We start from the raw sequence: 13328 nt of genomic DNA on the forward strand, positions 1-13328 counted from the left end.
AACAAATGCTTTAAGTGTCTGCTCATTTCCTCTTTTTATCTTTATTTTCTGTAAATATTTTTTGGCATTTGGTTCCCTGAAGCCCATTCAAGGCTGGTGAGCAAGGTTGATGCCTTGCCAAGCAGATCTGAGCGCCGCTGGTGACAACGTGTTGGAGGAGAGATGGGGCTGAGGACTCACCATGCTCCTTGAGTGACTCCAGCTGCTGTGCAAGCACTGGGGATGGTGCAAGGCTCAACAGAAAGCTCGTGGAGTTCAGAGCTTAATGAGCTTGCATAAGCAAATCTCTCAAACAGAGGCCAGCGAGCTTTGTCCAGCTGAGCACAGAGGAGCCCCCAAACCTCTCTGTCCTCGATAAATTGAGCCATGTGCGAACCATTGTTCACAGATGGAACTAGTTAATTCCCCCAGATTTCCTTAGGGCAGGGAGATATCAAAAAATATCTCATAGAATGGCTTGGGTTGGAAAGGACTTCAAAGCCCCCCCAGCCCCAGCCCCTGAAATGGGCTGGCTGCCCCCAACCAGCTCAGGCTGCCCAGGGCCCATCCAACCTGGCCTCGGGCACCTCCAGGGATGAGGCACCCACAGCTCTCTGGGCAGCAGTGTCAGTGCCTCAATTATAAGCTCCCTTCAGGTACTGGAAGGCTGCAAGGAAGTCTCCCCAGATTCTTCTCTTCTCCAGGCTGAACAAGCCCAGCTGCCTCAGCCTTTCTTCGCAGGAGAGTTGCTGCAGCCCTCTGAGCATCTTCATGGCCCTCCTCTGGACCTGCTCCAACATCTCCACATCCTTCTTGTGCTGGAGATACCAGGCATAGAGACACTGACCTCAACCTGTGACCATAGAACTCCCTCTTTAGCCACTGAACAGTCCAGCCTTCAAATGCATCTCTCTCCAGCTTAGATTTAAGAATGTGGTGCAGGGCCATGTCGAAGGCCTTGCACAAGTCCAGGTACACATATCAGTTGCCCTTCCTTTGTCCACCAATGCCATCACTACATCATAGAAGACCACCAGATTGGTCATCAAAGCAACTTCGCACTGAGGAGAATTCATCTCATTTTTGGGGTCTCCTGTGGGCCCCAGCAGATGGGGGGAGGGGGGGGGGGTTGCTCCCAACAGTAATTCTTCCCTCATTTTTGACATAACTTGGAGTGCTCCGTCAGCATTCTGGTATTAGGAGTCCCCATTTCCCAAATCCAACAAATGAAAGAAAATCCATGACGTGCAGCCCCGTAACCACAGGTCAGAAAACCCATTGCAAACGTCCACTATCAGCATTCCCCTGGCAGAGGGGTGACGGTGGCATTTGGGGTGACTCAGACCAGACTAACATGAGAACTCTCCGTGCTGTTATCACAACCGACAGCCTCTAGGAGCCTTGCCATAACTGTAAGTTGCAGAGCAATGTGATTAATCAACTTTTATCTAGAAAAGTGGCATGTCAGCAGGAAAGGCATTTCTCGATCTGTGACTCAGCCTGTCAGGGCCATATGAGCAAACGCCTGGGATGCTTTGGGGCAACAAGGGGAAAAGATCATCAGAATAGAAAAGCATTGTCAAACCATGATTAATCCCACGTCCTCTGCCTCATACGTCTCCTGCTACCAGCAAGACAAGGGCAAGGACGTCTGCATGGTGGTCCCATACCTCACAGTTTTGGGGAAAGCTTTGTTTTGGGATCGTTTAAGTTTTTCCTGGAAAATGTCAAAATATCGCTCAGCTTGAAGCAAAATTTATGTTCCTCCAGTATCTTTCTAAAAACGAAACACGTGGATTTTTATTTATTTTATTTTTCATGGATTGCATTCCACCTTTCTTTTTTTCCTGTTGTTTTCCCCTGACCTCCCCCTGCAAGTTTGCTCTTTTGCTCCTGAACACAAAACAAAACAGAGGGGGAAAAGGAAATCAAGGTACAAGAAGTGGGAAAAAAAAAAAAAAAAAAGACATTAAGAAAAAAACTGAGGAGAACCACTTTTTTTTTTTTTTTTTTTGCTTCTTTCAAAGCCAAGAAAGATGGGCGTTACCAAGCACTGGTGACAGCTTTCCTTCTGGCAGTGGCCAGAGCTACTTTAGAAACTCACTGCTGTATGAGTAACTTGCCCTTCCTTTCTGAAGGGACAACTTTCCATGAAGTCAGAGCGAGGGACTCGTGTCACATAGGAAGAGGGATGATGTGGGGCAGCAGGAGGGGGGGCGGGGATGAAGGGTAGCCCTGGGGCACCAAGCAGGGGGAGCTATTATCAGCAGTACTGCTAACTATTAATGATCATCATGATAATTCCCCATCTTTCCCTTTTTCCCCAGCCAGAGGAAATGCCCACAGCCTCCCAGGAGCAATGGGAATCGCTCAGGGCTGGCAGAGGGCACATCAGGCCGGAGGGTTTCATAAAGTCACCTCCTTGCACGGAGTGGAATGAAGCAGCACGGATTTGTTTCTCTGCAGGGGATCCCGAGGGCTAATTGCTGCGGCTGAGCCTTCCAAGTCCAAAACATCCCTCTCTAAATTGAAAAGAAGGGTCAAATGCCCTTTTCCTTGAGTGGCGAAGCTTTAGATGTTTGCTTTTCATTTTTATTTTGCTCTCGGCCATGTTCTGATAGGAGAGGTGGATCCCGCAAGGATAAAAGCATGGAAGGGGCCAAGTTGTCATAAAAGCAGGAGCAGGCTGCGGCAGCCTCGCACTCCTTCCCCGGGAGAGACACGTGATTGTTTTTAATTTCAAGCCCACACGACTTTCTTTAATTTCAAGCCCCGTTACGTGCTTAGCTGCTGCCATGCAGAGCGTGGCAAGAGAGCTCTTCTGGCCTCTCACCCCAAGTCCCTCATCATCGAAAATTGACAAGGAAGTCCAAAAGGGTTTGCCGCTCATCCCCGCTGACCCCCACGAGTGCAAGGAAGCGTCGTCCCGAGTCCCCCGCTAACAAAAAGCTGCAAAACCCCGGGGAGCTTAAGGAATTTCTTTTCCCCTTTTGCACGAAAAACTCCGTTTCTCCTCAAAAAGCGACGCAGGCACCGTCCCTTCCCCCGGCGCTGCCACCTGCCGCCGGCGGCCGGGATGGCACGGCCGGGCCGAGGGCTCCAGCTGCCAGCCGCTACCCGAGCTGGGGCTGCCGAGGTGCACGGGGTCGCCCCTCGGAAGCAGCCCCGGACCCCCTCCCCCTGCCCTCCGTGTCGCCGCTGCTGTCCCCTGCCCGACCCGTCGGGGTTCTGCGGCAGCCTCAGCTTTCCCGCTATTGCATTCCGTTCTGTTTGTCCGCATCTCCCCCTCCCCCTCCTCTCTTTTCCTAATTTTTATTTATGTTCTCATTTCCCTCCTTTACAAGAAAATTAAAAAAAAAAAAAAAATCTCTACTCTTTTACTGTTTTTCTTCTCTCTCCCCCTCCCCTCTCCCCGCCTCCTTCCTTTCCACTCTCCACACAACTCTCCCCCTCCTCACCTCTCCTTCCCCCTCCCCTTCCCTCCCGCATCCCCGAAGGGGCGGCCGCCTCTCCCCCCTCCCCACAGCGGGCACGCCCGGCCGGGCCCGGCCCAGCAAGCGGCACCTCCCGGACTCGCGGGGATTTCCTCCGCGCCGGAGCCGCCCCCGCCGCAATCCCTCCCGGCCCGGCGGCGGCCCGTCCCCGGAGGCGCTTCCTTCCTGCGGCCGGAGCTCTATAAAGCGGCAGCCCCGGTCGGCGGCATGACAGAGATTCGCCGCGCCGGCCGCCCGCCATGCGGCGGCTCCCGCTGCCGCTGCTGCTGGCCGCGATGGGGCTGGGGATCGGACTCGGCGAGCCGGAGCCGCTCGCCCCGTCGGGGACGCAGTGCGTGGAGCACGACTGCTTCGCCGTCTTCTGGGCGCCGGGGCCCTTCGCGTCGGCCAGCGCGGCCTGCGAGCGGCACGGCGGCCACCTGATGACCGTGCGCTCCACGGTGGCGGAGGATGCGATCGGGCTGCTGCTGCGGGACCGCGGCGGGCGGTTGTGGCTCGGCTTGCGGCTGCCCACCCTCTGCACGGAGCCGGCGCAGCGGCTTCGCGGCTTCCAGTGGGTGACCGGAGACGTCCGCACCGACTACGACAACTGGGCGCCGTCGGGGCGGCGATGCGGGCAGCTCTGCGTGGCGGTGTCGCGGGAGCTGAGCTGGGAGGAGCGGCGGTGCGAGGAGCCGGCGGACGGCTTCCTCTGCGAGTACAACTACCCCGACAGCTGCCAGAGCCTGCCGCCCGCCGACGGCACGTCCGTCACCTACCGCACCCCCTTCGGCGCCGACAGCAGAGACTTAGCGGTCCTGCCGCCCGGCTCCACCGCGTTCGTGTCCCCTCTGGGGCTGCGGCTGCGCTGCGAGGCCGCGGCCGCGGGCGAGAAAATGCGCTGGGGCCGCTCCGAGCCGGGCGCCTGGCCCTGCAGCCTGGCCAACGGCGGCTGCGAGGGGAGCTGCGATGAGCTGGACGGGGCTCCGCGCTGCGTCTGCCCCGCCGTCAAGAACCTGGGCCCCGACGGGCGCGGCTGCGTGTCGCCGTGCGCCGATGCTCCCTGCCACCACCACTGCGTGCCCGACGGCGAGCGCTTCCACTGCATGTGCTCCGAGGGCTACTGGCTGGGCCCCGACGGCAGCAGCTGCCACGACGTGGACGACTGCAAAAAGGTGCCCAAGGTGTGCGATCAGGTCTGCCACAACACCGAGGGAGGCTTTGAGTGCCACTGCCACCGTGGCTACGAGATGGTGGAAGGGCACTGCATGCCCGTCTCCAGCTGCGGTATGGGGCCCTGCGACCACATCTGTGAGGACTTGCCCGACGGTTTCCGATGCAGCTGCCACGACGGCTACGTTGTGGACCTGAAGAATCCCAACCAGTGCGTGCGGCAGTGCGAGAACGGCGTGTGCCTGGCCGAGTGTGACTTCAGCGGCCTCTCCTGCGAGTGCCCCAACGGCTTTGTGACCGACCACCTGCCCGACGGCGTCACGCTCTGCGTCGACATCGATGAGTGCGAGAACAACTACTGCGAGCACTACTGCAACAACACGCCTGGCAGCTACGTCTGCCACTGCCAACCCGGCTACGTGCTCTTTGACACCAACCACTGCCGACCCCATTTGCTGGAGGACAGCGTGGATGAGTACTCAGGAGACTCTGACCCGACCCTGCCCGTCCCCAGCCTTGTCCCACCCAAAGCAGAGCACCTGCACCCTGGGGTGCTGGTGGGCATCACGGTGGGTGTGCTGTGCGCGGCACTGGTGCTGTTGGCCATCGGTTACCACCTGGCGAGGAAGCGCTGCCATCCCCCCAGCTCTATGGAGTACAAGTGTGGCAGCCCCCGCGAGAAGGAGATGGGGCTCCAGCACGTGTCCACCAGCCAGAAACTGTAGGGAGCTCAACAACGAGTGGGAGGCGGATGGAAGTGGGTAACATTTAGGTTGTAAACCCCTTGGTTTTGTAAAGGGAAAACGGGGGAAGCACTTTGTCTCATCGGTGTTGCCCTCCCTGTGTGCTCGGACTCTGGCACTCAGATTGCCAACAGCGCAGGGAGCCCTGCAGAGCAGCACCGTGGTGGGGCTGAGGGGCTGATTTCTATCCCACCACTTGGGTACAGTTTGGGGGTGAGACAGAGATTCCAGGAGCTCTGGGGTCTTTTGTAGGAAGGGCATTTTCAGTGCTGGTGACACTGTGCCTTTTTCCTCGTGGCTTTTTTTTTTCTTTTTTTTCTTTGTGTTTGGCTGTTGGTTTGTTTTCCCCTTTTAATTTGTCATCCAGGGCTGAGTTTAGTTTCTGTAGAAGTTGATAAAAAAAAAAACTTCCTGGTGGTGTTTGGGCTCCAAACCTTGCTGCTTGCTTTGCAGGAGCAGGCTGGAGGGGGGAAAGAAGGAGTTGGAGGTGAGGGGGGGGAAATCCCTGAAACAGCACCCCGGGGTGTCAGTGCTGAGGGTCCGTGCCCAAGCAGGGGCAGCTACCACAGTGCCCAGCTGGATGGGATTTGGGGCTCAGAGCTGATGGATATCTGTGCCCCCCAGACCCCGAGATGAATGCCAGCTCCCGGTGGTCGCTTTCCTCATTGTAAATGGTTGAACCCACTGTTTTATACACCCAGCACACGTGTAAATACTTATTTATTTATTGGAAATATACCCTACGCCACGCGCGGTCACCTCGCGACGTTGTGTGCACACCAATAAAGCTTTTACCGTCTGATTTGTAGAAACCTGCGAACGAGCTGTTCTTCCTGCCCTCCTTGCAGCCTGACCCCCCCCCACCCCCCCTATTTCTCTCGGTCCTTTGCCGTGGCTCGCATGCTCCCTGAAGCAAAGCAGAGCTGTGGGTTAGCAGAGAGCTGGGCTGAAAGCATGCCCTTCTCCGGCGGCATTAAAATAGAATGAATGAGCCAGAAATAGCGGAGAAGGGAACTAACATGAAAAGGACGACGCTGAACCCAAACAAGCTGGAAGTGGCTGACTTCACGCTGCTCGGTGCAGCTCCAGGGCTGCTTGTCAGTTCCCACGGCTGTGCTCCAAGTCCCTGCAGCACGGCGAGCAGCCTTACTGCTGCAAAGCGTCGGTTCAGTCCCTCTGCCTGCAAATTTGGGGAGGGGGTCTAGGGTTTCTAAGTATGTGCACCCTCGTGGAAAGTTTTTCCTAAGGCTCAAGGCTCCTGGGCACCTGCTAAGAACTCCTTTTTTTGCCTGGATAGGGATCAGCTGGTGGGAACCTCTGGTGGAGCCCTGGCAAGGTCCCAAGCAGAAGCAGTGACTGGGCCGTGCCGTGCTGGTGACCTCATGTCCCCTGGGGCAGCACGTGGGTCCCCTCTGTGCCCATGGCCTCTCCCATCCACCCTCCCATCCTGCATCTTCCCTGGGGTGGGGCGCAGCCGTTAGCCTGAGGGCTCCCCAGTGGCAATAATCACTCAGCTAAGGCCGGGAGCTGTGTCACGGGCCAGCGTTATGGCTTTTTATTTCATCAGGCTGCACAGCGCGATCGGGGAGGGGGGGGTGGAGAATGCCTGGGGGAAACCCCAGCTGAGATGGGGGCAAAGTCATTGGAAAAGCGTTCTGTTCCCAAAGGGAGGGTGGTGTGGCCCTCCCTGCCCAGAACCCCATTCTCAGGGCTGCCGAGGGCACCCTAGAAGGTGGTGGTCTTTGCCAGGAGGGTGCCGGGCTTGCAGCAGGGTTCTGGGCGCACGGGCTCCTGCTGGCAGGGCAGCGGCGGGCACATGCAGCCTTTGCCTTTGGGGTCACTTCGGGGCACAGCGCGGTAATCGAGGGGCTCTTCCTCCTCCTCCTCCTCCTCGTCACCAACAGCCCGTGCCTCAGGTGGGCAGCAGCAGAGGCTGGCGTCGAGGCAGCGCCGCAGCACGCCGTGGAAAGAATGTCGGAAGTTTTCCGAGAGGAACCCGTAGAGGATGGGGTTGGCACAGCTGTTGGAGTAGCTGAGGATGAGGCAGGCGTTGTTGACCGTGGCGTCCAGGCGGCCGGGCAACAGGAGGTTGACCAACTGCACCACATAGAAGGGCATCCAACAGACGACAAACATGGCCACCACCATCAGCACCAGGCGCGTCAGCTTGCCCTCAGAGCGCCGGCGCTGCTGCCAGCCTACCCGCTGCGCCACGGCCCGCATCTTGCCCACGATCAGCAGGTAGCACAGCCCCATGGCCAGCACCGGCAGCAGGAAGCCCAGCAGCGTGGTGTACACCACAAAGGCTGCCGACCAGGCGGGGCTAGGCCACAGCAGGTTGCAAGCCACCGCTTGGCCATCACGGGTGACTGCGGTGCCGGCGAAGATGGGGATGGGCGAGGCCACCAGCAAGGAGAGGAGCCACACGGCCCCGTTGACCATCTTGGCCACCCGCGGGCGACGGTAGGTGGCCGCCCGCAGCGGGTGCACCACGGCGATATAGCGGTCCAGGCTGAGCACCGTCAGGCAGAAGACGCTGGTGAACATGTTGAGCCCATCGACGCCCAGCACGGTGCGGCACAGCGCCCGGCCGAAGGGCCAGTGGTGCAGGGCGGCCGAGGTGGCCACGAAGGGGATGCTGAGCATGAAGAGCTCGTCGGCGATGGCCAAGTTGAGCAGGTAAATGTTGGTGGCCGTCTTCATCTTGGTGTAGCGCAGGATGACGAAGATGACCAGCGAGTTGCCCAGCAGCCCCAGCAGGCACACCAGAGCGTAGATGCACTGGATCACCACCATGCCCGCCAGCTCGCCCACCCGCCCGCCCCGCGCTGATGGCCCTTCCATCCAGGCTGCGCTGGCATTGGGGGGCACCACAGAGGCGGCCCACTGTGGGAGATGCTCAGAGTTGGTGCTCATGCTGTGGGGCAGCCCATTAGGGGACGAGTGCTGGCCTCTGCGAGAAGGGGAGAGCCCCACGCTGCTGTCCCCCTGCCCGTCTCCTCACCAGGCCCTGGGGGTCTCAGGGGCCGTGGGGAGTGAGCGGGGGTGGGGGCATCAGGAATCGGTGCTGCCTGATAGAACCGCTGCAAATCCCAATGGTTTCCTTCACCCCCGCAGGGGGGAAGCGAGCAGAACGCGAGAGTGAGCCGGAGAGATTTTACCTCCCAGTCCTGTGGGGATGTACAGCCGGGGGCTCCCGGCCGAGGGGCTGCGGGGCTGATGCCGAAGAAAGTCCCGCTGACCTGGATCAGATGACCGGCGGGATCCGAACCTTTTAAAGCGAAAGGCAGACCACGCTCTCCGGATTTGCATGCAGTCGAGCCTCGCTGGCCCTCATCACCTGTGCCACGTAAATAAGCTTTCCCATCTTAAAAACAAACAAATAAATATATATCTATATATATATAAAAAATGAGAAAACAAAGCCCAGTTTCTGCTCGCGGCTCTCCGATGGAAAACAAAGCATCCGACATACCCTTCCCCCCTTCTTCTTTCTCCTCTAGGTGTGTGGGATTCCTCCCGCTCCGGCCATGGCCACTGCGGAGGCGGGGATGCCGCAGCCCGGCGCTGCACTGGGGGGGCCCGCGCCCCACGCGTTGAGCCGAGCGGGGACCCCACTGCTGGGAGGCGATGGAGGCCTGTTGCCCTGGTGACGGCGGCTGTGGCCCGCCCCCCCAACCCCCCCCTCCCCGTTGTTCGCTCCCACATCCTTCACGCGTCCCTATCCCTGCGCAAATTTCCCGGTGCAAGGAGTAACAAGGGGATGTGTGTAGGAGAGGGAGGGGGGGGGGTGAAGCTGCCTTGGTGAGGCTGGGTGCTGCTGGCCCTGAAATGGATGGGATTTGTTGGCCCATGTTAGGGTGAGCTCCTCAAAGCAGCGCAGACCCCACAACACACATGTGCATCCCCCTGAGTTTTTGATTTATTTTAACGAACCCGACCCACACACTCTGGGAGCAAAGGACTTGGTAATGTGATGCTCATCTACAAGAAGGGCTGTAAGGAGGATCTGGGGAACTTCAGGCCTGTCAGACTGACCTAGTATGGGGAAAGTCATGGGGCAGATCATCCTGACTGCAATCATGCAGCTTGTGCAGGACAGCTGGGGGATCAGGCCCAGTCAGCGTGGGTTCATGAAAGGCAGGTCCTGCTTGACAAACCTGATCTTCTATGATCAGGTGGCATACCTAGTGGATGAGTGAAAGGCTCTGGATGTCATCTGCCTGGACTTTAGCCTCTGTCTCCCACATCATTCTCCTGCAGGAGCTGCAGCTCTTGGCTCAGACAGCTGTACATCTCTCTGGGTAAAAATCTGTCTGGACAGTGGTTGTGAATGAGGTTACATCCCACTAGTCCTGAGTGGTGTCCCCCAGGGGTTGGTACTGGGGCTGGCCACGTTTACTGATTATCTGAATGAGGACATTGAGTGCACCCTAATAAGTTTGCAGACGACACCAAGTTGAGGGGAAGTGTTGATCTGCCCAAGAGCAGGAAGGTCCTATAGAGCAATCTGGACAGGCTGCATTGATGGGCTGAAGCCAAAGGGATGGAGTCCATTCAGATCAAGTGCCGAGTGAAAGGAGGACCTGAAAGGAGGCTGTGTGAAGTGGGATCAGCCTCTGCTCTCAGGAAACAGTCATAGCACAAGAGGGGACGGCCTCACATTGTGCCTGGGGAGGGTCACGTTGGGTGTTAGGAGCAATTCCTTCTCCCAAAGAGCAGTGATGCAGTGGCACAGCTGCACGGGGAGTGGTGGGGTCACTGTCCCTGGAGGTATTGCAGAGCAGTGGGGCTGTGGCACTGAGGGACAAGGTCAGTGGGCACGGTGGGATGGGCTAGGGTTGGACTGGATGATCTTAGTGGTCTTCTCCATCTTATGATTCCGTGATTCTCTCCCTTGTCTGCAAGTCAGCTCCCAGCACCCTGGGCAGTGCCTGTGGGAGTTTTGCTGGGATGCAGCCGGCAGCCAGCTGGCTGAATTTGTGTATGGATAGAGTTTGGACAGCATCAATATAGATAAATGCACATATTATGTTACTGAGAACAGGCTCAATGTGCATGGGAACGCAGGTGCCTATGTCTTCTTGGTGCTTAAATATATGGCCATCGTTAATCCTGCAGCTGGCAGCATTTTTGGCTAGGATGTCCCAGCTCAAATGTCTTGGCTGTGGAGAAGCACAGAAGGGGCTGGCACTGAGAGGGGGCTGTGGTGAGGACATGGTGCTGGGGAGCTATGCAATGACACTGAGGAACACGGACAGTGGGCATAGTGGGGATGGATTGCAGTTGGCCTGTTTTATCTTACAAGTCTTTTCCAACTTTAATGATTCTATAACACACGGGTCAAGCCCCCAGTGGGTGCATACATCCAGTGTACATCTGACTGGGGAGAGCAGGCAGCCCCAGCCTGCACATGGGTGTGCTTTTGGATGCTGAGCACCCACATACCAGTCTGCAACCTATTGACTTAGAGTCCTGTGAATGCAGAACCACGCATTTTCCTAGGCTCACACTTGGCGTATTCTCTCCAACTGCTGCTAGCTAAATATTTGTAAAGCCAAGCCTGCCCCCCTGCCCTGCCAGGCCTCCCAACAAAAGGCAGTGTATTTTTTTTTTGGCTGCAACAGAACATCCACCTTGAAATGCGTCCAAAAGAGGTGGAAATGGCCAATGCTGGCCTGTGCTCCTGTTCAAACAGCTCGGGCGAGAAGGGAGCAGGCGGACACTGTCCTGCTGCCACTGGCACAGTGCAGGTTTGCCCACCCGCGGGTTGCAAAAGAATTGGGCTCAGGTCCCCATGGTGCTCACAGCAGTTTTCCAAAGCCACCACAAGAATGGCAACCCATTCTTGCAGGGTTTGGCTGCCCCTGCAAGCACCAGGAGGACAGAACCCTTGAGTGAGCAGCCAAGGCAAACAAAGAAACCGAAACAAAACAAAACAATCCTTCTAGGCTAGCCCGAAGTGAACTCATCTCGTTCTTCTGCAGTCAAAATGAACGAGGGTTCCCACCACCCAAAGCCTGGGGCAGGCCTGGAGATGCAGCATGGATGCACCCAGCAGCAGCGCGCACGCAGGCTGCAACAGCACGATTGCCTTGAATTAGGCCAATTTCCATGCCTCAGCGTTGATGCACACGCTCCTCATGATAAGGCATGTATCATTTCTTTCAGCTAACGGTCCCCATGGCTGATTACATCGTTGTTGCTGACTTACATCGGGTTTCTAATCTGATTTTCTTTCCAGTTGTGTTGCAGGCATGTTTATTTATTTATTTGTTTGCTTATTTGCATGCAGGTGCTCAGAGGCTGCTAGAAACTGAGAGCAAGATGCAGTTTCTGCAGTAAAGTGCAGCACAACAATCAGCCCCCAAAGGCATTGCTCCTCGAGGGAGCTCCTCGTGACGCCAGCACACAAAATCATTTCCATCTCTTCTTAAAGATGTGAAACTGGAGCAAGCAGAGCCCTTTCCTTCTGCAGAAGCAAAGGCATCCAGATGGCATTTATGGTGCCTGGCAGGACCTGCAGCTTGCTTGCAAACAGTACGTTCATTTGGCTGTCATTAATTTGGGGAGATCCTTTAGGATACCGACTGTGACAAGTGGATGAGGAGATTTGTCCTTGCCTGGAGCAGCGACATGGTAAGCTGTGATAATAACAGTGATCCTCAGAATGCCACACACAACTTATGTCAAATTAATAGTTAATAAGTAAGTGTCAACTTAGTGCTGGAGCCCTGGGAAGAGGAATGGCTTGAAGGTACCCAGTGTGCCCAAGAAGACTCATGGTTGAATTTGCATGTGATTCTGCTACAGCGTGGGCCAGCGAGGGATTTGTCCCTACTTCTCTGGGAGGCACAAGCCATAGAATCATAGAATAGCTTAGGTTGGAAAGGATGGTGAAGATCATCTTGCACTTGGACTTGTTGAACCGTATTAGGATCACATGGGCCCACTGCTGAGGCCTGCCCAGGTCCCCCTGGATGGCATCCCTTCCTTACACTGTGTCTGCTGCATCACTCAGCTTGGTGTCATCAGCAAATTCACTGAGGGTGCACTTGATCCCACTGTCTGTGTCATTGATAAAGATGTTGAAGAGCACTGATCCCAAGATGGACCCCTGGGGGACATTGCTCATCACTGACCTCCACTTGGACATGGAGACATTGACCTCAACCCTCTGGCTGTGACTGTCCAACTAATTCCTAACCAACTGAACAGTCCATGCTTCAAACCGGTATCTCTCCGATTTTGAGACAAGGATGTGAGATAAGGTGATAAGCCACCTCTGACTATGTCCTCACAAGCCAATCCACGCAGAGAGCCACAATTTAAACGATTTAAGAAGAAATAATTTATGTAGTCATCATGAAATCAGATAACATCATGACCATTGGAGGAGAATAGTCAAGCGCAGAAGGAAAAGAGATTTAAAATGCATTTGATTGCATGACAGGGAGGAGCAACCATCACTGTGCACATCCCACCCTTTCCCCCAGGCAAATACGTGTTTTCTTCAGTTATCAGTTGTGCGAGGAGCTGGTGGGAAGCCAATGGAAATCAGTGACATTCAGACATAAGCTCCGGGCTCCTGGGCTGCACAAGGGTGTGGCAACCCCTAAAAACCCCCACCAGTGCCCACCGACTCTCATAGAAGTGCTTTGTGGACGTAAAAATAAAATGCAAAAAAAAATAATCAGTTTGCATCAGGCTTGGAACTGAATGCTGTTTGGTTGTCACCCTCCAAAAATGTGCAAAGCTCTGCCAAGCTCGGCTGCCAGGGGACGGGACATTATCATTCATCCTTTCACTCTCCTGCAGCACGCAGCCATTCCTACAAATTGCCTTTGTGCAAAAACACATGGAACATAAAAGCGACAATAGAGTTCACGGAGATGCGAACCGCTCCTCCAGGGTTTCGGATTTCCTGGCAGAGCTCACATATCCTTTGTTGCTGAAAACA

The 13328-nt window shown here is 56.1% G+C and overlaps 3 protein-coding genes across 3 annotated transcripts in view; 1 reads left to right on the plus strand and 2 right to left on the minus strand.

Annotated features, from left to right (window-relative positions):
* The window catches only part of ANAPC1 (anaphase promoting complex subunit 1), a 274849-nt gene that overhangs the window by 190487 nt on the left and 71034 nt on the right, over nucleotides 1-13328 (minus strand). The window lies entirely within an intron of this gene.
* THBD (thrombomodulin) lies at nucleotides 3706-5474 on the plus strand. The gene has a single exon (XM_065739482.1). It carries the CDS (start codon nucleotides 3713-3715, stop codon nucleotides 5348-5350), a length of 1638 nt encoding a protein of 545 aa, XP_065595554.1. The 5' UTR covers nucleotides 3706-3712; the 3' UTR covers nucleotides 5351-5474.
* Nucleotides 6893-8284, minus strand: SSTR4 (somatostatin receptor 4). Its single transcript, XM_065739484.1, has one exon. The coding sequence runs from the start codon at nucleotides 8282-8284 to the stop codon at nucleotides 7094-7096; it is 1191 nt and encodes a 396-aa protein (XP_065595556.1). The 3' UTR covers nucleotides 6893-7093.

The sequence above is a fragment of the Cyrtonyx montezumae genome, unplaced genomic scaffold, assembly GCF_038088225.1.
Source record: "Cyrtonyx montezumae isolate F1298 unplaced genomic scaffold, pur_monq_1.0 scaffold_24, whole genome shotgun sequence".
In the NCBI taxonomy this organism is placed as follows: domain Eukaryota; kingdom Metazoa; phylum Chordata; class Aves; order Galliformes; family Odontophoridae; genus Cyrtonyx; species Cyrtonyx montezumae.